The sequence below is a fragment of the Nerophis ophidion genome, unplaced genomic scaffold, assembly GCF_033978795.1.
Source record: "Nerophis ophidion isolate RoL-2023_Sa unplaced genomic scaffold, RoL_Noph_v1.0 HiC_scaffold_300, whole genome shotgun sequence".
Taxonomy (NCBI): Eukaryota; Metazoa; Chordata; class Actinopteri; order Syngnathiformes; family Syngnathidae; genus Nerophis; species Nerophis ophidion.
In genome coordinates, this window is record NW_026907222.1 from 25,364 (window position 1) to 47,160 (window position 21,797).

A 21,797-nucleotide genomic window follows, 5' to 3' on the forward strand; every position below is an offset into this window, starting at 1 on the left:
TGGAGTGTGAAGCGACTGGGATGAAAATCAGCACACCCAAGTCCGAGTCCATGGTTCTGGCCCGGAAAAGGGTGGAGTGCCATCTCCGGGTTGGGGAGGAGATCTTGCCCCAAGTGGAGGAGTTGAAGTACCTCGGAGTCTTCTTCACGAGTGAGGAAAGAGTGGATCGTGAAATCGACAGGCGGATCGATGCGGCGTCTTCAGTAATGCGGATGCTGCTCGATCCGTTGTGGTGACAAAGGAGCTGAGCCGGAAGGCAAAGCTCTCAATTTACCGGTCGATCTACGTTCCCATCCTAACCTATGGACATGAGCTTTGGGTTGTGACCGAAAGGACAAGATCACGGGTACAAGCGGCCAAAATGAGTTTCCTCCGCCGGGTGGCGGGTCTCTTCCTTAGAGATAGGGTGAGGAACTCAAAGTAAACCCGCTGCTCCTCCACATGGAGAGGAGCCAGATGATTTGGTTCGGGCATCTGGTCAGGATGCCACCCGAACGTCTCCCTAGGAAGATGTTTAGGGCACGTCCAACCGGTAGGAGACCACAAAGAAGACCCAGGACACTGTAGCGAGACCATGTCTCCCAGCTGACCCCTCGGGAAAAGCTGGTCGAAGCAGCTGGGGAAAAGTAAGTCTGGGCTTCTTTACTTATGCTGCTGCCCCCACCACCTGACCTCGGATAAGTGGAAGAAGATAAATGTATGTTCCGATCAAAATGTGTATACATATTATGCATAGTGGTCCCAGTGAGATTATAGATTTTTTAAAATAATTTTTAATTAACTATCCTACAACCAAAAATAGGGATATACAAGACTCTCCTCTAATCCCCTCCAAAGAATGAGGGGTTCACATTCCCGGGGAAGACCCAGGACACGTTGGGAAGACTATGTCTCCTGGCAGACCTGGGAACGCCTCGGGATCCCCCGGGAAGAGCTGGGGAGAGGAAGGTCTGGGCTTTATATATTCTCGACCATCCTAAGTTTCTCATTAAATTTTGTATCTCCAACTTATTTCTTTCAGGACATCGTGATGACACTAAAGGAAAAGCTTTCTTTAAGGAAAATTGAACATTTCTCCCTGGTGCTGGAACAACAATACAGTGTGACTAAACTGCTGCTGCTACATGACGAGGAGAAGATCCAACAGGTACACAAACATTAAATACTCTTAGGACTGTATACCAGGGTTGTCAATCTTATTTTAGCACAGAGGCAGCATAGAGGACTATTCCCAAGTGGGCAGGATGGTAAAATCACGGCATGATAACTTAAAACTAAATACAACTCCAGGTTGTTTTCTTTGTTTTACTTTGGACGAAAATAGAACTAGCACATTGTGAAAATGGACAAATCACAACTAATCCTCTGGACAAAACACTTCAAGTTTGTTGAAGATTCTGAGGCTATTGGTACAGTTTCAAAAACAATCAATCAATCAATCAATGTTTACCTATACAGCCCTAAATAACGTGTCTCAAAGGGCTGCAGAAACCACAACGACATCCTTAGATCCCACATCAGGGCAAGAAAAAACTCAACCCAATGGGAAGAAAACTAGAAACATTGGAGCGGACAGCAGATGTGGGGACCCCGCCCCCCTGGGCGACCGATGCAATGGAGGTTGAGTGGATCTAGCATAATATTGTGAGAGTCCAGTCCATAGTGGATCTAGCATAATATTGTGAGAGTCCAGTCCATAGTGGATCTAGCATAATATTGTGAGAGTCCAGTCCATAGTGGATCTAGCATAATATTGTGAGAGTCCAGTCCATGGTGGATCTAGCATAATATTGTGAGAGTCCAGTCCATAGAGATCTAACACAATAGTGTGAGAGTCCAGTCCTTAGTGGATCTAACATAATAGTGTGAGAGTCCAGTCCATAGTGGATCTAACATAATATTGTGAGAGTCCAGTCCATAGTGCATCTAGCATAATATTGTGAGAGTCCAGTCTATATTGGATCTAGCATAATATTGTGAGTCCAGTCCATAGTGGATCTAGCATAATATTGTGAGAGTCCAGTCCATAGTGGATCTAGCATAATATTGTGAGAGTCCACTCCATAGAGATCTAACACAATAGTGTGAGAGTCCAGTCCATAGTGGATCTAACATAATAGTGTGAGAGTCCCGTCCATAGTGGATCTAACATAATATTGTGAGAGTCCAGTCCATAGTGGATCTAACATAATAGTATGAGAGTCCAGTCCATAGTGGATCTAACATAATAGTGTGAGAGTCCAGTCCATAGTGGATCTAACATAATAGTGTGAGTCCAGTCCATAGTGGATCTAACATAATATTGTGAGAGTCCAGTCCATAGTGGATCTAACATAATAGTATGAGAGTCCAGTCCATAGTGGATCTAACATAATAGTGTGAGAGTCCAGTCCATAGTGGATCTAACATAATAGTGTGAGTCCAGTCCATAGTGGATCTAACATAATATTTTGAGAGTCCAGTCAATAGTGGATCTAACATAATAGTGTGAGAGTCCAGTCCATAGTGGATCTAACATAATAGTGTGAGAGTCCAGTCCATATTGTATCTAACATAATAGTGTGAGTCCAGTCCATAGTGGATCTAACTTTATATTTCGAGAGTCCAGTCCATAGTGGATCTAACATAATATTTTGTGAGTCCAGTCAATAGTGGATCTAACATAATAGTGTGAAGAAAGTCCAGTCCATAGTGGATCTAACATAATAGTGTGAGAGTCCAGTCCATTGTGGATCTAACTTAATATTGTGAGAGTCCAGTCCATAGTGGATCTAACATAGTAGTGTGAGAGTCCAGTCCATAGTGGATCTAACATAATAGTGTGAGAGTCCAGTCCATAGTGGATCTAACACAATCGTGTGAAAGTCTAGTCCATAGTGGATCTAACATAATAGTGTGAGAGTCCAGTCCATAGTGGATCTAACATAATAGTGTGAGAGTCCAGTCCATAGTGGATCTAACAATATTGTGAGACTCCAGTCCATAGTGGATCTAACATAATATTGTGAGAGTCCAGTCCATTGTGGATCTGACATGATAGTGTGAGAGTCCAGTCCATTGTGGATCCAACATAATAGTGTGAGACTCCAGTCCATAGTGGATCTAACTTAATGTTGTGAGACTCCAGTCCATAGTGGATCTAACATTATAGTGTGAGAGTCCAGTCCATAGTGGATCTAACATTATAGTGTGAGAGTCCAGTCCATAGTGGATCTGACATGATAGTGTGAGACTCCAGTCCATAGTGGATCTAACATAATAGTGTGAGAGTCCAGTCCATAGTGGATCTAACATAATAGTGTGAGAGTCCAGTCCATTGTGGATCTTACACAATAACATGAGACTCCAGTCCGTAGTGGATCTAACTTAATATTGTGAGAGTCCAGTTCTTAGTGGATCTAACATAATATTTTGAGAGTCCAGTCAATAGTTGATCTAACATAATAGTGAGAGAGTCCAGTCTATAGTGGATCTAACACAATATTGTAAGAGTCCAGTCCATAGTGGATCTAACATAATAGTTTGAGAGTCTAGTCCAAAGTGGGGCCAGCAGGAGATCATCTTGAGCGGAGACAAGTCAGCATCGCAGAGACGTCCCCAGCTGTGCACAGATGAGTGGTCCACCCTCGGTCCCAACTTTAGACAGCTAACGCACATCTGTGCATCAAAACACAATGAGCCTAGACTTTGTCTCAAAGCCAAGATTAAACTATCAGTCACAGTCCTTCTAGGATTGAACAAAAAACCCAACATGTAAACTCTTCGAGGTATCAATTACCTCCTTTGTCATGTCCACGTATCAATCCAGTGCTAACTCAACAAACCGTAAGAAACGGAGGTAAAAACTATTAAAAATGGTTAAGTTTTCTCGTTTTTGACAGAGACATTATGGAGGAGTAAGGGTGCCAAATAACTTAGCGACCTAAAACGGCAGGTTTTAAGTTTCATTTGGGTGGAGGTAGAGGAGCCACGCTTGACTGTATACCTCTTGCATGTCCTAACAGAATTGCTATTGTGACATCCAGTGGACACATTTAGAACAGCAGTTTCTTTTGTTTAAAAAAAAAAATGCAGCTCATTTTAATACTTGGCAAACTCATCACGCGGGCTGGATAAAACCTGTTCTTAGGTTTGACACCTCTGCTGTATACAGTACCTGTTTCTTAGTGTGTGTGTGTGTGTGTGTGTGTGTGTGTGTGTGTGTGTGTGTGTGTGTGTGTGTGTGTGTGTGTGTGTGTGTGTTTGTTCTGGCAATTCTTACTTAATGGGGACATTGCTCTGTTTACACACCCTTAGGAAACTTCTGACAGTATGGGGACAAAAAACAGGTTCCCTAAAGGGTTAGGGTTAGGGCTAACCATACATACACATACAAATTTGTGTGAAATATGCAAAAGTATTTAAATTTGGTCCCCATGAACCATGTTAACTCTTTTTCCCCAGGGTCCCCAGTAAGTATGATCAGCACATTACTTCATCAATCCAGAGATTTAAAGACATGTATGAGCTAACTGGACAGTGACCATTTTACTTCATTGTTTTATGCCTCCACAACCTGTAGAAAGGGTGGTCCCCACAAGTCATGATCAAAAACTTGGTCCCTACTCCAAATGAGTGTGTGTGTGTGCGTGTGTGTGCGTGTGTGTGTGTGTGTGTGTGTGTGTGTGTGTGTGTGTGTGTGTGTGTGTGCGTGCGTGCGTGCGTGCGTGCGTGCGTGTGCGCGTGTTCCGTTAATTCTTACTTAATGGGGACATCGCTCTGTTTACACAGTCACCCTTAGGGAACCTCTGACGGTATGGGGACAAAAAAACAGGTCCCCTAAAGGGTTAGGGTTAACCATACATACACATACAAATGTGTGTGAAATATGCAAAATTATTTAAATTTGGTCCCCATGAACCATGTTAACTCTTTTTCCCCAGGGTCCCCAGTAAGTATGATCAGCACATTACTTCATCAATCCAGAGATTTAAAGACGTGTATGAGCTAACTCAGGGGTGTCAAACTCAAATACAGAGTGGGCCAAAATTTAAAACTGAACAAAGCCGCAGGCCGAGGTTAAACAAATTAACCTTTTAATAGGGACCCAAACAAGTTTTTCATTGAATATTGAACAGGCAAGGCTTATATAACTGTATAGGCACATGCAAAATTGAGTTTCAAATAATAATAACAATAATAATTAAAAAATATCAATGGCATATCAAATCAAATTTAAATAAAAAATGAATGCCTGTTTTGTATTTGCAGCCTCATGAGGTAAATATCGACAAAAACTTTTTCAACAGGCTAATACATTTGAAAATAAAATAACAATGAATAAATCAACCATTCAGGCCTTTTTACTGCTCAGTTAATGTGGGGGCTCAGGTGAGCGGGCGGGGTTTGTTGGTAGCGGGGGTTGGGGGGGTGTATATTGTAGCGGTCCGGAAGAGTTAGTGCTGCAAGGGGTCCTGGGTATTTGTTCTGTTGTGTTTATATTGTGTTACGGTGCGGATGTTCTCCCAAAATGTTTGTTATTTTTGTTTGGTGTGGGTTCACAGTGTGGCGCATATTTGTAACAGCGTTAAAGTTGTTTAAATGGCCACCCTCATTGTGACCTGTATGCTGTTGATCAAGTATGCCTTGCATTTACATACATGTGTGTAGAAGCCACATACATATTACGTGACTGGGTCGGCACGCTGTTTGTGAGGAGGGAAAACAGACTTGACGACAGGTTGCAGAGGACGCTAAAGACATTGCCTTTAAGGCACACCCCCAATATTGTTGTCCGGGTGGAATTCGGGAGAATGGTTGCACCGGGAGATTTTCGGGAGGGGCACTGAAATTCAAGAGACTCCCGGGAAAACGGTGATATAAGACCGGCGGGCCATTTCTATAGTTAATTTGAAATTACACGGCGAGCCAAATTTGGCCCATGGGCCAGAGTTTGACACCCATGAGCTTACTGGACAGTGGCCATTTTATTTCATTGTTTTCTGCCTCCACAACCTGTAGAAAGGGTGGTCCCCACAAGTCATGATCAAAAACTTGGTCCCTACTCCAAATGATAACCAGTGTGTGTATGTGTGTGTGTGTGTGTGTGTGTGTGTGTGTGTGTGTGTGTGTGTGTGTGTGTGTGTGTGTGTGTGTGTGTGTGTGTCCCAGGTAGTTCAGAAGAAAGATGCCCATGACTTCAGATGTCTGTTTCGAGTTTGTTTCATCCCTAAAAAACCTGAGACTCTCCTACAGGGAGATCCCACTGCCTTTGAGTACCTTTACCTGCAGGTAAATAGGGTAATGCTGACTATCGCATTGCTATTATTTTCCCCTCCCTATTCATTTGTTTATTTACAGACAGACAGACATAATTTTGTGTTACATTATTGTTTCATTTGTTAATATTAGAGTCCGTTCTGCAAAAAGGTCCTGACAGGGACCCACAGTTGAAATATACATTGTCATATAATATATATAAATACAGTACAATACAATACAAGGCCACACTAAACCAGTTCCATTGGCAGCAAAACAGGCCCAGAGCATAATACTACCACCACCATGCTTGACGGTAGGCATGGTGTTCATGGGATTAAAGGCCTCACCTTTTCTCCTCCAAACATACCGCTGGGTATTGTGACCAAACAGCTTAATTTTTGTTTCATCTGACATCACATGGACAAGGATGAGACTTGCTGGAGGAAAGTTATGTGGTCTCTGTTTTTTGTGACCTAAAAGTATGTTTGTCAGTCACTCTATCACAAAAAAATAAGGCTTGTAGAAATGATTGGAAAATCAAAACAGCCATGACATTATGTTCTTTACAAGTGAAAGTAAACTTTTGACCACGACTGTATGTATTTTAAAACCAACCCTTGGTGTAATGTTGAAATGAAAACAATTACAATACCAGACCTGAGTGAACAGCAGTGCTCAGCCATTTACTGATTGAAAAATCAATAGAACTATCCTAAAACTACATTTATAAGAGCACAAGTACATGCCATAGCCGTGATAGCTTTCTTGAGGTTGCAATTTGAAATGAAAGCAAACCTGGGAATTATGACACTGACTGCTGGAGTTATGTTTGTGTCAGGGAGTGAATGATGTTCTGCAAGAGCGCTTTGCAGTGGAAATGAGGTGCAACACCGCTCTGCGACTTGCTGCAATGCACATCCAGGAGAGGTTGGTGAGCTGTGGACTGCCACCAAAGACCAACTTGAAGACAGTCACGTAAAGACACACCTACATTGTCTTCTTCTGTGCTCCGCAAGTCTACCCTATTTTTGGGACTATAAGGTGCACTTTAAATTGACTCGGCAGTGCGCCTAATGTACGGAATAATTATGGTTGTGCTTACAGACCTTGAAACTATTTATTTGGTACATGGTGTAATGAAAAGTTTGACCAGTAGATGGGAGTCAAACATAAGAGATATGCGTAGACTTCAATATGACGGCGGTATGGCTTAAGTAAACAACACCAATATTGTATATGTTTCATTGAAAATATAGAACATTACACACTGTGTTTAAAAATCTATAGAAATGTTTTAGTACGACTTTGGTAAGCTATGAAGCCGCACCACTTGATGGATTGTACTCTGCTAAAACATAGGAGTATTATTATGGTGTGTGTATAAGGGAAGACATATTATCTGGTGTTTTGTTTCGCAATATTATAAAGTTTTTACCTTCTGATACCTGCCGATCTGTATTTGGGATCTGCATAAATCCTGAAAAATTGCGCGTGTCCGCCTTTGTAGTCCGTGTTGACTCCATTTATCTTCTTGTTATGGAACATTCATCCTCCGCTGTTGCCATTTCTAATATAAATTAGTGTAAAGTTCATACTTATATCCGTCAATAACCTCCCCATGAAAGCGCTAAAACATACCGGTGTAGTGAGTTTACATTATTCACCCAAGTAACTTTAGTTATTAGCGAGCTCCGGTCGGATGTTTTTTCACGGGACACATTTCCGGCCTTGTTGTTTTCGAATGAAGTGATGCTGCTCTGTTATTGATTGAAGTCAAGTCTGAATGTCAATTAAACAGTGTGACAGTCTCTTGCTGTCGTGCGGGTTCTCAGGACCACCAAGGGAGGACTTTGTGGCGCAGGTTAGACCTTGTGTTATTTTTCAATAATAAAAAGTCTCTAAGGGTTGCTTTTCAGCCTTGCCGTGTCCTGCTTCCTCTGCCGCTCCACCTTTCCAGTCGCGTGCGTCTTCGTCTTCCTGTGGTTCTCTGTCGCTCTCGTTCAGCATCCGCTTCCTTCTGGCTCCTTCTCTCTCCGTCTCTCCCCCCGGCATTTACGGCCGCTGCCCTTTTATACAGTGCGAGAGGAGATTTAAATTGTGCCCAGCTGGGCAACCCCTGCACCTGATAATATTTGAGGGGTTGATTCCGGCGCGTCCACGCCTCCTCGCCGCCATCTTGGGCCGGCCCCCGGCGTGCCCTGCCTCACTGTCGAACTGCCGGCCACACCTCCTCGCCGCTAACTCTGTTGGGCTACGGTGTGCCCTGCCTCGCGGTCGGACTGCCAGCCACGCCTCTTCGCCGCCGTCTTGCAGAGGGCTACCGTGTGCCCTTCCTCGCTGTCGAACTGCCGGTGCCGCCTCTCCACAAACAGTTAGCGCCATCTTTTGACACTTCATCCACTCCCGTCCTTGCACGCTACACCGCTTAGAAGGTTAGAAGATGATGTCGAAGGTGAGCCACGTAAATAAGACGGCCCCCAAAACGGCGCATTTTTTATTTTTATTTAGCCTTTATTTAACCAGGTAAAATCCCATTGAGATCAATGATCTCTTTTCCAAGGGAGACCTTGTTTACATTATAACAGTAAACAACACATAAAACATCAAATTTACAACATTAAGACTTGCTAACATAACACGTGCATACAGACAATTAGGTACACTGAAATTCTTTCACAGAAGCTTTGAACTCTATGTAACAAGGGTTTGAAGTTGAAGATTGGATCATAGGTTATTCCAAGCCTTCAGAGCTGAAAACCTAAATGCCTTCTGCCCCGGTTCAGCTCTTACTTTGAGGACGACAAACTGCAGAACATTCATTGAACGCAGATTGTGACTTCCTTGTTTCTTTTGTTAAAAGACAAGATAGATAAGATGGAGTGATACCCAGAATGGTTTTGTAGATGAACACATACCAATGATTGAGATGTCGAGCACATACAGATGTTTAGTTAACCATTGAGTATAAGACACAATGGTGAGTAAGTTGGTGATCAATCTCAGTGCCCCGTGGTACACACCATCCAGCTTGTGGAGACAACCAGCAGTAGCATTCATGTACAACACATCTCCATTGTCAATAATTGGTAAAAAGGTTGTGTACACCATTTTCTGTTTCACAGTAAAAGAAAAGCAAGACTTGTGAGATGGACAGGCGGATCGGTGCGGCGTCTTCAGTAATACGGACGTTGTATCGATCCGTTGTGGTGAAGAAGGAGCTGAGCCGGAAGGCAAAGCTCTCAATTTACCGGTCGATCTACGTTCCCATCCTCACCTATGGACATGAGCTTTGGGTCATGACCGAAAGGACAAGATCACGGGTTCAAGCGGCCGAAATGAGTTTCCTCCGCTGGGTGGTGGGTCTCTCCCTTAGAGATAGGGTGAGAAGCTCTGCCATCTGGGAGGAACTCAAAGTAAAGCCGCTGCTCCTCCACATCGAGAGGAGCCAGATGAGGTGGCTCGGGCATCTGGTCAGGAGGCCACCCGAACGCCTCCCTAGGGAGGTGTTTAGGGCACGTCCAACCGGTAGGAGGCCACGGGGAAGATCCAGGACACGTTGGGGAAGACTATGTCTCCCGGCTGGCCTAGGAACGCCTCGGGATCCCCCGGGAAGAGCTGGACAAAGTGGCTGGGGAGAGGGAAGTCTGGGCTCCCCTGCTTAGGCTGCTGCCCCCGCGACCCGACCTCGGATAAGCAGAAGATGATGGATGGATGGATGGACTTGTTTCTATAGTAAAATCCCAGTAAAAGTGTTCACAACATACTGAATGTGCTATTTCAAACTCAAGTGGTCATCAATTAACAATCCTAAATATTTAAAAGAAGATACTAACACAATGTGTTTCTTGTTTCTTGTTAAAATGTTCTCAAACAGTGCTGATCTTACAGTTGTTGATGTGGTAAAGAACATACACTTTGTTTTCTCGGCATTTAAAACAAGTCAAAGATAGTTCTTGTACTCTGTCAATCCGGGAGCGACTGTCAGAAAGCGGCTTGAAGATGATCTGTAAAACGTCATCTATGCAACATTTTGACCAAAGAACCGCCATCACATGTTATGTAGACCACAAAAAAGTGTTTTACATTTACAAAAAAAAATAATAATAATTTGAACCCTTTAATGCGCCTTTGTAGTTGGCGTGGCCTGCGGACCTGCAGCGAAGCGGGGTGTGGCAGAACTGGCTTTGAGATTAGCGACAGGTGCGTGGATGACACAGCTGAGAGTGTTTGTCTAATCACCTGTCGCTCTGTTAAAGGCAGCAGTCGGGAAGGAGAGGAGTGGTTGTTGATGGCGGTTGGCGACGCACGAGGGGAGCGATAGCAAGACAGACCACTCTTAGGGAAACCATTCATGTGCTCGATCGAGGAAAGACAATTGCTGGAAAGCACTTAAAGACTTTGCACGAGGTGGCGTTTATTGTAAAATAAATATTAATGTTTACCCTGAAAACTGACTGGTGGCCCAAAGAGTGGTCTGTCCTGCTGTCGCTCCGCTCGTGCTTCGCTAACCGACATCAACAACCACTCCTCTGCTTCCCGACGGCTGCCTTTAACAGAGCGACAGGTGATTAGACAAACACTCTCAGCTGTGTCATCTACGCACCTGTCGCTAATCTCGAAGCCAGTTTAGCCACACCCCGCTTTGCTGCAGGTCCGCAGGCCACGTCCACCACAGCCTTATAATCCGGTGCGCTTTATATATAAAAAAACAACCGTTCATTGACAGTGCGTCTTATAATCCGGTGCGTCCAATGTTCCGGTACGCGCGTTCCATTTGGCTACATAGTAAAGACACAAACCGGATCATCAACTTCCTTCAATATATGTGGAATATTACTGACCACCTTTCTCTGCTTTCTCCAGTAAGACATGGGGCATCGAAACCTTTGTTTCCTCCACATTGCTGAGAAACATGCGGGAAAAGGACTTGAAAAAGGCCATCAACTTCCAGTTGAAAAGTTGCCAATCAGAAAGTGATCTCAAACAGAAGGGCCTGACGGTCCAGCAGGCACGCATCAACTACTTGGAAGAACTAAGTGAGCTCAAGTCTTTTGGTGGGAAATCTTTTAGCACAACTATGATGGTAAGAATTTTGTATTTTCATGTACTTTATACAAACTCCGTTTCCATATGAGTTGGGAAATTGTGTCAGATGTAAATATAAACGGAATACAATGATTTGCAAATCCTTTTCAACCCATATTCAGTTGAATGCACTACAAAGACAACATATTTGATGTTCAAACTCATACACTTTATTTTTTTCTGCCAATAATAATCAACTTAGAATTTCATGGCTGCAACATGTGCCAAAGTAGTTGGGAAAGGGCATGTTCACCACTGTGTTACATCACCTTTTCTTTTAACAACACTCAATAAACATTTTGGAACTGAGGAAACTAACTGTTGAAGCTTTGAAAGTGGAATTCTTTCCCATTCTTGTTTTATGTAGAGCTTCAGTCGTTCAACAGTCCGGGGTCTCCGCTCTTGTAGTTTACGCTTCATAATACGCCACACATTTTCCATGGGAGACAGGTCTGGACTGCAGGCGGGCCAGGAAAGTACCTGCACTCTTTTTTTACGAAGCCACACTGTTGTAACACGTGCTGAATGTGGCTTGCTGGAATAAGCAGGGGCGTCCATTAGAAAGACGGTGCTTAGATGGCAGCATATGTTATTTCAAAACCTGTATGTACCTTTCAGCATTAATGGTGCCTTCATACATGTGTAAGTTACCCATGCCTTGGGCACTAATGCACCACCATACCATCACAGATGCTGGCTTTTGAACTTTGCGTGGATAACAGTCTGGATGGTTCGCTTCCCCTTTGGTCCGGATGACACGATGTCGAATATTTCCTAAAACAATTTGAAATGTGGACTCCTCAGACCACAGAACACAGAACACTTTTCCACTTTGCAGCAGTCCATCTTAGATGATCTCGGCCCGTTTCTGGATGTTGTTGATAAATGGTTTTCGCTTTGCATAGTAGAGCTTTAACTTGCACTTACAGATGTATCGACAAACTGTATTTAGTGCAGGAGGTTTTCTGAAGTGTTCCTGAGCCCATGTGGTGATATCCTTTGGAGATTGATGTCGGTTTTTGATACAGTGCCGTCTGAGGGATCGAAGGTCACGGTCATTCAAGGTTGGTTTCCGGCCATGCCGCTTACGTGGAGTGACTTATCCAGATTCGCTGAACCTTTTGATGATATTATGGACCGGAGATGTTCAAATCCCTAAATGTCTTGCAATTGCACTTTGAGAAACATTGTTTATAAAATGTTTGAGTGTTTGCTCACGCAGTTGTGGACAAAGGGGTGTACCTCACCCCATCCTTTCTTGTGAAAGACTGAGCATTTTTTGGGAAGCTGCTTTTATACCCATTCATGGCACCCACCTCTTCCCAATTAGCCTGCACACCTGTGGGATGTTCCAAATAAGGGTTTGATGAGCATTTCTTAACTTTATCAGTATTTATTGCCACCATTCCCAACTTCTTTGTCACATGTTGCTGGCATCAAATTCTAAAGTTAATGATTATTTGCAAAAAAAAAAAAAATGTTTATCAGTTTTAACCACAAATATGTTGTGTTTGTAGCATATTCAACTGAATATATAAATCATTGTATTGCGTTTATATTTACATCTAACACAATTTCCCAACTCATATGGAAATGGGTTTGTATTAAATTTGTTTACAACATTTTATAGTAAATGGAAAAACAGTATCCACTGTTTTTTGGGGGTTTTACTGAAAAAGCTGGCAACTTTGTTGTCAGAATTTTACTATTAAATTGACATTGTTATTTACAACTTTATATTGAAATGGGTGAATGTGGAAATAGTGTCAAAGCGCTTTGAGTACCTTGAAGGTACAAAACCGCTACACAAGTATAACCCATTTACTATCTACCATTACATTGTTAATGGAAAAACAGTACTTTTGTTATTCTGGCAACTCAGCTGCCGGTTTTTCTACCGTAAAAACAAATGTATCGTTTTTACATTTACAGCAATGCACTGTTAAAAACCATATTTTACAGTAAAAATATGACAGCGCAGTCAACAGAATTGTAATGCAATTTACAGTAATATGCTTTAAAGAACACCATCAACGTCATTTCATTAATTTCATGGGTGGTTTGCTGTAAAGTTAAGTATTTTTATTTAGACAAAAAATGTTTGTAAAGTATGATTCTATATTGTAATATTTGTTGCAATAATGGATACTATTAAAGTTTAAAAGGCTGTCATGATTGTTTAATTATGTTCTGTCTGTTTAGGACTCCCTTAGTTCCTGGTTTGTGCACATCTGGGTTTGTTTTGGTTAAAATGGGTACTAATTGGTTTCACCTGCCTCTGATTAGTGTTCGGCACGTTCACCTGCTGCCGAGCACTAATCAGAGAGCTATATATTCTCGTTGCTCGCCACGCTCGGTCTGGCGTCATTGTTTGCGGCTAGGTAAAATAATTATCAGGTAAAAGTCAAATCAAAAAAGGTAGGTCCTCCGGCAAGCTGTTCTATAGACGGGTGGAAAGATGCCATCCCATGAGTTTGTGTCCTGATTTATGGAATAATTAGGAGATTAGTGCCTGAGGATCTGTGATAGAATAATTATGTATATATTATCAAACAACTCTTATGCTTAAGGGCCATTGGTATAATTATTGTCAATTGTGCTGAAGTAGTATTTTTCTTTGTCCGTGCAAAGCTGGCAATGCAAAAGATTGCAAGCCAGACTGGTATCGGTGTCTGTGTCCAGAAACGGCCTGCTGACTGCCAAGGCTGAACACCGCCGTGATGCAGACAGAGCAGAGACAAGGCGATATCACCAGTGTCAACACATTTGCATTTCTTGTATAATCATATATCTTGTCTAACTAGAGCTGACGAGATTATTCCCTTCCCTCAGCGACAGCTTTGGTGATTTAACCCGGGACCTTCCAAATAAATTGAGGACTTTTAGAACGTAGTTTGGATTTGTAACTAGAGTACAGCCCAAAACTCGTTTCTCCTCAATTGAGCCAAATTGAACTCTGGCTCTGCATGATCCTGTGCTTCTCGTCTGTTTAATAGATCTCATCAGTGTTTGAACCTGACAATCTGAGGGGCCGGGAAGGTTCACAGGGTTTTTAAAAGCAAATCTGAAAGATAGGAAGGCTCAATACCATACGAACATTTTACAAACCATAAAAAGAACCTTGGCACCAGCCGCTAGACCAGATCTGACTAATCTAAGTCTCTGAGCACAAACGGATGAGAGATGTAAGGTCTTCCACGACAAACCAAACAGCCGAGTTGCGATCGATTGAATGCCCTGAGGTCACTAAATACGGTACAGGTAGACATAGTTAGGACATTACATCTTTGTGGGGGCACAGTGGAACTTATTCACTTCTTGCAGGTCAGTCATTGCCCATTTATCAAAGGATTGTATAACTTTGAGGAAGGGTAACATATTTAACACCATGCCTTCCAAAGAATTTTGAGTAGAGCAGTGATTCTTAACCAGGGTTCGGTGAGTTTAGTGAATAGAGCCCAAAACTCGTGTCTCCTCAATTGAGCCAAATTGAACTCTGGCTCTGCATGATCCCTTGCTTCTCGTCTGTTTAATAGATGTCATCAGTGTTTGAACCTGACAATCTGAGGGCCCGGGAAGGTTCACAGGGTTTTTAAAAGCAAATCTGAACGATAGTAAGGCTCAATACCATACGAACATTTTACAAACCATAAAAAGAACCTTGGCAACGGCCGATAGACCAAATCTGACCAATCTAAGTCTCTGAGCACAAACGGATGAAAGACGAAACATCTTCCATGACAAACCAAACAGCCGAGTTGCGATCAATTGAATGCCCTGAGATCACTAAATACGGTACAAGTAGACATAGTTAGGACATTACATCTTTGTAGAGGCACAGTGGAACTTATTCACTTCTTGCAGGTCAGTCATTGCCCATCTATCAAAGGATTGTACAACTTTGAAGAAGGGTAACATATTTAACACCATGTCTTCCAAAGCATTTTGAGTAGAGCAGTGGTTCTTAACCAGGGTTCGATCGAACCCTAGGGGTTCGGTGAGTCGGCCTCAGGGGTTCGGCGGAGCCTCTGCCGCGGAGGTCGAGATACACCCGACTCATCGTGTAAATAAAAACTTCTCCCTATCGGCGTATTATGGACACCCCCAAACAATGTTCCCTCTAATTTTCCATCTGATTTGCAGGTGTGTCATTTGTTGTGAGTTCATGCACTGTGTTGGTTTTGTTCTTTGAACAAGGTGATGTTCATGCACGGTTCATTTTGTGCACCAGAAAAAAAAACCTATAGCTTTGTCTTGAATTTGAAAAACATTTTTATGTTTAACTCAAGAAAGGTTCGGTGAATGCGCATTTGAAACTGGTGGGGTTCGGTAACTCCAACAAGTTTAAGAATCACTGGAGTAGAGTATCAGGGGCCACCACACCAAAATGCTGTTGTTAATCACATGTATTAATACTCCTAACTACACATCAACTTGGTCTTCAGTTGCAGGACCGAGAGTCGACAGTAACCTTGCTGGTGGGCGCCCGCTATGGCGTGAGCCAGGTGATCAACCACAAACTGAGCATCCTGTCCACCCTCACAGAGTTTAACAGCATTACACGCCTGGAGCTCGTTCATGAATCTGACAAGGTCAGCTTGGTTAAAATATACCTGCAGGACATTAAGGTAAGACCAGGAGCTTTCAAACACCCAGTTTCACTCACAAGTCTTAATACAGGGGTCTCAAACTCAATTTACCTGGGGGGCCACTGGATGCAGAAACTGGGTGAGGCTGGGTTGCAAGAAAAGATTTCTTAAAAAATCGAACATGCACTTTTTTAATGAATTCACCTTCTATGAATGGCTTTCCCACCCTAGCAACATACTTGCCAACCCTCACCATTTTTCCGGGAGACTCCTGAATTTCAGTGCACCTCCCGACAATCTACCGGTGCAACCATTCTCCCGAATTTTACCAAATTTTCACCCAGCCGACATTATTAAGGGCTGCCATGACTGCACTGCCTACAACAGTGGTTCTCAACCTTTTTTCAGTGATGTACCCCCTGTGAACAATTTTTTAACTCAAGTACCCCCTAATCAGAGCAAAGCATTTTTGGTGGAAAAAAGAGATAAAGAAGTAAAATACAGCACTATGTCATCAGTTTCTGATTTATTAAATTGTATAACAGTGCAAAGTATTGCTCATTTGTAATGGTCTTTCTCGAACTATTTGGAAAAAAGGATATAAAAATAACAAAAAAAATTGTTAAATAAACAAGTGATTCAATTATAAATAAAGATTTCTACACATAGTAGTAATCATCAACTTAAAGTGCCCTCTTTGGGGATTGTAATAGAGATCCATCTGGATTCATCAACTTCATTCTAAACAAAAAAAGAAATCTTTAACATCAATATTTATGTAACATGTCCTCAAAAAGTCTAGCTGTAAACTGAATGTTGGATTGTTGTATTATTTGTCCACAGTTTATGAATTCACATTCATACTTCATTAAAGTATTATTCAATACAAATATATATAAAGGATTTATGAATTGCTCCTGTTTTTTAGAATGTTTTTAATAAATCTCACTTGTCCCTTGGCATACCTTCAAGTACCTCCAGGGGTCTGCGCACCCCTAAAAGAAGACTACTGCTCCACTACATGTCATCGCGCACACTTTTATATTACACAACCAATGTTGTGTGAGACGTGTGTAAAACAACGTACGTGGCTGCAAGACATACTTGGTCAACAGCCATACACATCAGTCTGAGGATGGCCGTAAAAAAAACTTTTAACACTGTTACAAATATGCGCCACACTGTGAACCCACACCAAACAAGAATGACAAACCCTTTTTGGGAGAATTTCCGCACCCTAACACAACTTAAACACGAGAAAACCAATAACCAGAACACCTTGCAGGGCTACAATATGCAACACTTCAATTGACGCAAGTAGGAAGGGTGAGGGTGTGGGGGGTTGGTGGTAACAGGGGTGTGTGTGTATTAGAGATGCGCGGTTTGCGGTCTCATCCGCGGATAAACCGCGGGTCGGGAGGGTGACATGACGAAAAAATTGATTTTAATTAGATTCGGGCGGGTGGCGGTTGAACCATCCGGAAATATTTGATATGCATGGTTCTGTGATCGGTATCCTTTGCCATTCAAAGAGCCTTTTAAGACCCGTGTCATAAGGCGAAGGAGACAATAAGAGACGCTATTATTCTCCTGAATAACTGCCGGTATTCACCCAGATAATAAGTATTAGGGCGTGCTATGAAGCCAAAGGCTATGTCGCCTACTACAACATGTATGATCTGCTTGTCAGTTCAGCAACATGTTGTGTGTGGCTTCCGCGGCAACACGCACACGACTGCAAGGCATACTGGGTGACACAGAGTACACTTATGGTTGTGATATAAACAATTTTAACATTCTTAGTAATATGCGCCACGCTGTTAAGCCACACCTATTAAGAACGACAAACACATTTCGGGAGAACATCCTCACAATAACACAACATAAACGCAACACAACAAATACCCATAATCCTTTGTATTCATGACACTTCCTGACTATTTTATACACCCTGCTAGCAGTAACCCCCCCCCATGCGTCGGTAAGGTGGGCGGGGTTGGGGGAGCGGGGGTGTAAAATCAAAGGATTATGGGTATTTGTTGTGTTGCGTTTATGTTGTGTTATTGTGAGGATGTTCTCCCGAAATGTGTTTGTCAATCTTGTTGGGTGTGGCTTCACAGCGTGGCGCATATTAGTAAGTGTTAAAGTTGTTTATATCACAACCATCAGTGTACTTTGTGTCACCCAGTATGCCTTTCAATCTTGAACGTGTAATTTCGGAAGTTGCACACAGCATGTTGCCGGACCAACAATCGGTACGTACATGTTGTTTAAGGTGCCTTAGGTAATGACCTCACAGCACGCCCATGTTTTTTTCAACAGGATGAACGCAATTGAGTAGTCGTGGGAAGGTTAGCGGCTCCAATTATCGTCATTACTCTGTGAAACAGGTTTAAATAGCTCTGTGAGTGGTAAAGGCGGACAACGTCCGATGTATTTCAGCGGGCGGTTGGCGGGCGGGTACGGTCCTGATAAAATGTTGGTTCGGTGGGTGGATGAAGACTTTGGTGATGCGGATGATATACTTGCCTATCCGCGCATCGCTAGTGTGTGGGGTATGTAGCCTAAGAAGAGTTAGGTCTGCATGGAATTCTGGGTAACTGTTCTGGTGTGTTTATGTTGTGTTACGATGTGGATGTTCTCCCGAAATGTGTTTGTCATTCTTGTTTGTTGTGGGTTCACAGTCTGGCACATATTTGTAACGGTGTTAAAAGTTTTTTTTTACGGCCACCCTTAGTGTGACATGTGTAGCTGTTGATCAAATATATCTTGCAATAACACACGTGCGTCTCACATGGCCAGATGCAACATACAACCGGGCTTGCACGCTGTCAGTTCAGGATGTAGGGGCCGCTAAAGGCAGTGCCTTTATGGCACTCCCTGAATGTTGTTGATCTGGTAAAAATTGACAGGGGCTTCGAGAGAATCGGTGCCCTGAAATTTAGGGCTCTCCCGGGAAAATTGGCAAGTATGACGCTGTCAAGCGTCGCAATTGGCCCGCGGGCCGCATGTTTGAGAACACCTGTCTTAATACCTTTGGGCCTTTGATTTGAGATTTTACCAGTTTGTTTTTTCCCAGGATGTTATGATAATACACTACACAACTTCGATTATTATTGAAAACAAATATTGTGTGGATTGTGAATTACTTCGGATTATTCAGGAGTGTCTTTTGAGGATCTGTCACTTCACTTCTGGTGGCGGTTCCTTGTTCGGTGTTTGTTTCCTGCTTTTCTCCCAGAGCGATCGTTTCCCTCACCTGTCCCTGATTGGCAGCCTGGCACACCTGGTTGCAGTTGCCAATCAGGCGGCTATTTATGCCTGCCTCGCTTGTTCCTCAGTGATCGAGGATTAACTATCCACGCATGACTGCCTCCTGCTACAAACCCCGTTTCCATATGATTTGGGAAATATAAATAGAATACAATGATTTGTGAATCCTTTTCAACACATATTCAGTTGAATATGCTACAAAGACAACATATTTGATGTTCAAACTGATAAACTTTTTATTTTTTTTAAATAATCATTACCTTGAGAATATGATGCAAGCAACACGTGACAAAGAAGTTGAGAAAGGTGGCAATAACTACTGAGCAAGTTGAGGAATGCTCATCAAACACTTATTTGGAACATCCCACAGGTGTGCAGGCTAATTGGGAACAGGTGGGTGTCATGATTGGGTATAAAAGCAGCTTCCCAGGAAATGCTCAGTCTTTCACAAGAAAGGATGGGGCGAGGTACACACCTTTGTCCACAACTGCTTGAGCAAATAGTCAAACAGTTTAAGAACAACGTTTCTCAAAGTGCAATTGCAACAAATTTAGGGATTTCAACATCTACGGTCCATAATATCATCAAAAGGTTCAGAGAATCTGGAGAAATCCCTCCACGTAAGCGTCATGGCCGGAAACCAACATTGAATGAACGTGACCTTCAATCCCTCAGACGACACTGTATCAAAAACTGATATCAATCTCTAAAGGATATCACCACATGGGCTCAGGAACACCTCAGAAAACCACTGTCACTAAATACAGTTCGTCGCTACATCTGTAAGTGCAAGTTAAAACTCTAAGACAAAAAGCAAACAATTTACAGTCACAGAATAATAATTATCATATAAATATAACTGTAGTGGGTCTCATGCCTCAAATTCTCACTGGCATTGAAAGTAAACAGGTTTTTAAAAAGTAAGTAGTATTTCATCTGAGTATTTAAATTACAAACCCTGTTTCAATATGAGTTGGGAAATTGTGTTAGATGTAAATATAAACGGAATACAATGATTTGCAAATCATTTTCAACCCATACTCAATTGAATATGCTACAAAGACAGCATATTTGAAAACCACTGTCACTAAATACAGTTCGTCGCTACATCTGTAAGTGCAAGTTAAAGCTCTACTATGCAAACCGAAAGCCATTTATCAACAACATCCAGAAACGCCGCCGGCTTATCTGGGCCCAAGATCATCTAAAATGGACGGATGCAAAGTGGGAAAGTGTTCTGTAGTCTGACGGATCTACATTTCAAATTGTTTTTGGAAATATTTGACATCGTGTCATCCGGACCAAAGGGGAAGCGAACCCTCCAGACTGTTGTCGCGGGTACTTTCCTGGCCCGCCTGCAGTCCAGACCTGTCTCCCATCAAAAATGTGTGGCGCATTATGAAGCGTAAAATACGACAGTAGAGACCCCGGACTGTTGAACAGCTGAAGCTCTACATAAAACAAGAACGGGAAAGAACTCAACTTTCAAAGCTTCAACAATTAGTTTCCTCAGTTCTATAGCCCGCAGATTTTTGTGGGGCTGTGGGAATCACTAATAAGCCTGAGTTCTTTGAACGCAGATTTCTTGCCGGGACATATGGTACAATACAATCAGCAAGATAGGATGGAGCAAGACCGTGTAGTATTTTATACGTAAGTAGTAAAACCTTAGTCACATCTTAAGTGCACAGGAAGCCAGTGCAGGTGAGCCAGTATAGGTATATATATATATATATATATATATATATATATATATATATATATAGGTATATATGTATATAGGTATATAAAGGTACTGTAAATACAGTATAGGCCTAATGTGACCAAACTGTCTTGTTCTTGTCAAAAGTCTAGCAGCTGCATTTTGTACCAACTGTAATCTTTTAATGCTAGACATAGGGAGACCTAAAAGTAATACATTTCAGTAATCGAGACGAGACGTAACGACCGTATGAATAAATATCACAGCGTCGCTAGTGGACAAAATGAAATAAATTTTAGCGATATTATGGCGATGAAAGAAGGCCGTTTTAGTAACACTTTTAATGTGTGACTCAAAGGAGAGAGTTGGGTCGACGATAAAACCCAGTTTCTTTACCGAGTCGTCTTGTGTAATTGTTTGGTTGACAAATGTTAAGGTGGTATTATTAAATAGAGGTCGGTGTCGAGCAGGACCGATTATCATCATTTCCGTTTTCTTAGCGTTGAGTTGCAAAAATTTGGCGTACATCCAATGTTTAATTTCTTTAAGACATGCCTCCAGCTGACTACAATCCGGCGTGTTGGTCAGCTTTAGGGGCATGTAGAGTTGGCTGTCATCAGCATAACAGTGAAAGCTAACACCAAATTTACGTAAGATGTTACCTAGCAGCAGCATGTAGATGCTGAAGAGTGCGGGGCCAAGAACCAAACCCTGGGGAACTCCACACGTTACCTTAACATAGTCCGAGGTCACATTGTCATGGGAGACGCACTGCATCCTGTCAGTAAGACAAGAATTAAACCAAGACAAGGCTAAGTCTAACATACCAATGCATGTTTTGATATGCTCTAATAAAATATTACCATCGACGGTATCGAAAGCAGCGCTAAAATAAAGAAGCAGCAACA

At 42.4% G+C, this 21,797-nt stretch overlaps 1 protein-coding gene across 1 annotated transcript in view; it reads left to right on the top strand.

The window, feature by feature from the left end:
- LOC133547969 (uncharacterized) overlaps positions 1–21,797 on the top strand; it is a gene marked incomplete at its 5' end in the record, with an annotated part of 59,646 nt that overhangs the window by 21,857 nt on the left and 15,992 nt on the right. Inside the window, 5 exons of the mRNA XM_061893427.1 lie at positions 1,022–1,147; positions 6,151–6,270; positions 7,079–7,215; positions 11,104–11,323; positions 15,771–15,953. Coding sequence (XP_061749411.1) covers positions 1,022–1,147; positions 6,151–6,270; positions 7,079–7,215; positions 11,104–11,323; positions 15,771–15,953 — 786 coding nt within the window. The remainder of the gene's footprint in view (positions 1–1,021; positions 1,148–6,150; positions 6,271–7,078; positions 7,216–11,103; positions 11,324–15,770; positions 15,954–21,797) is intronic.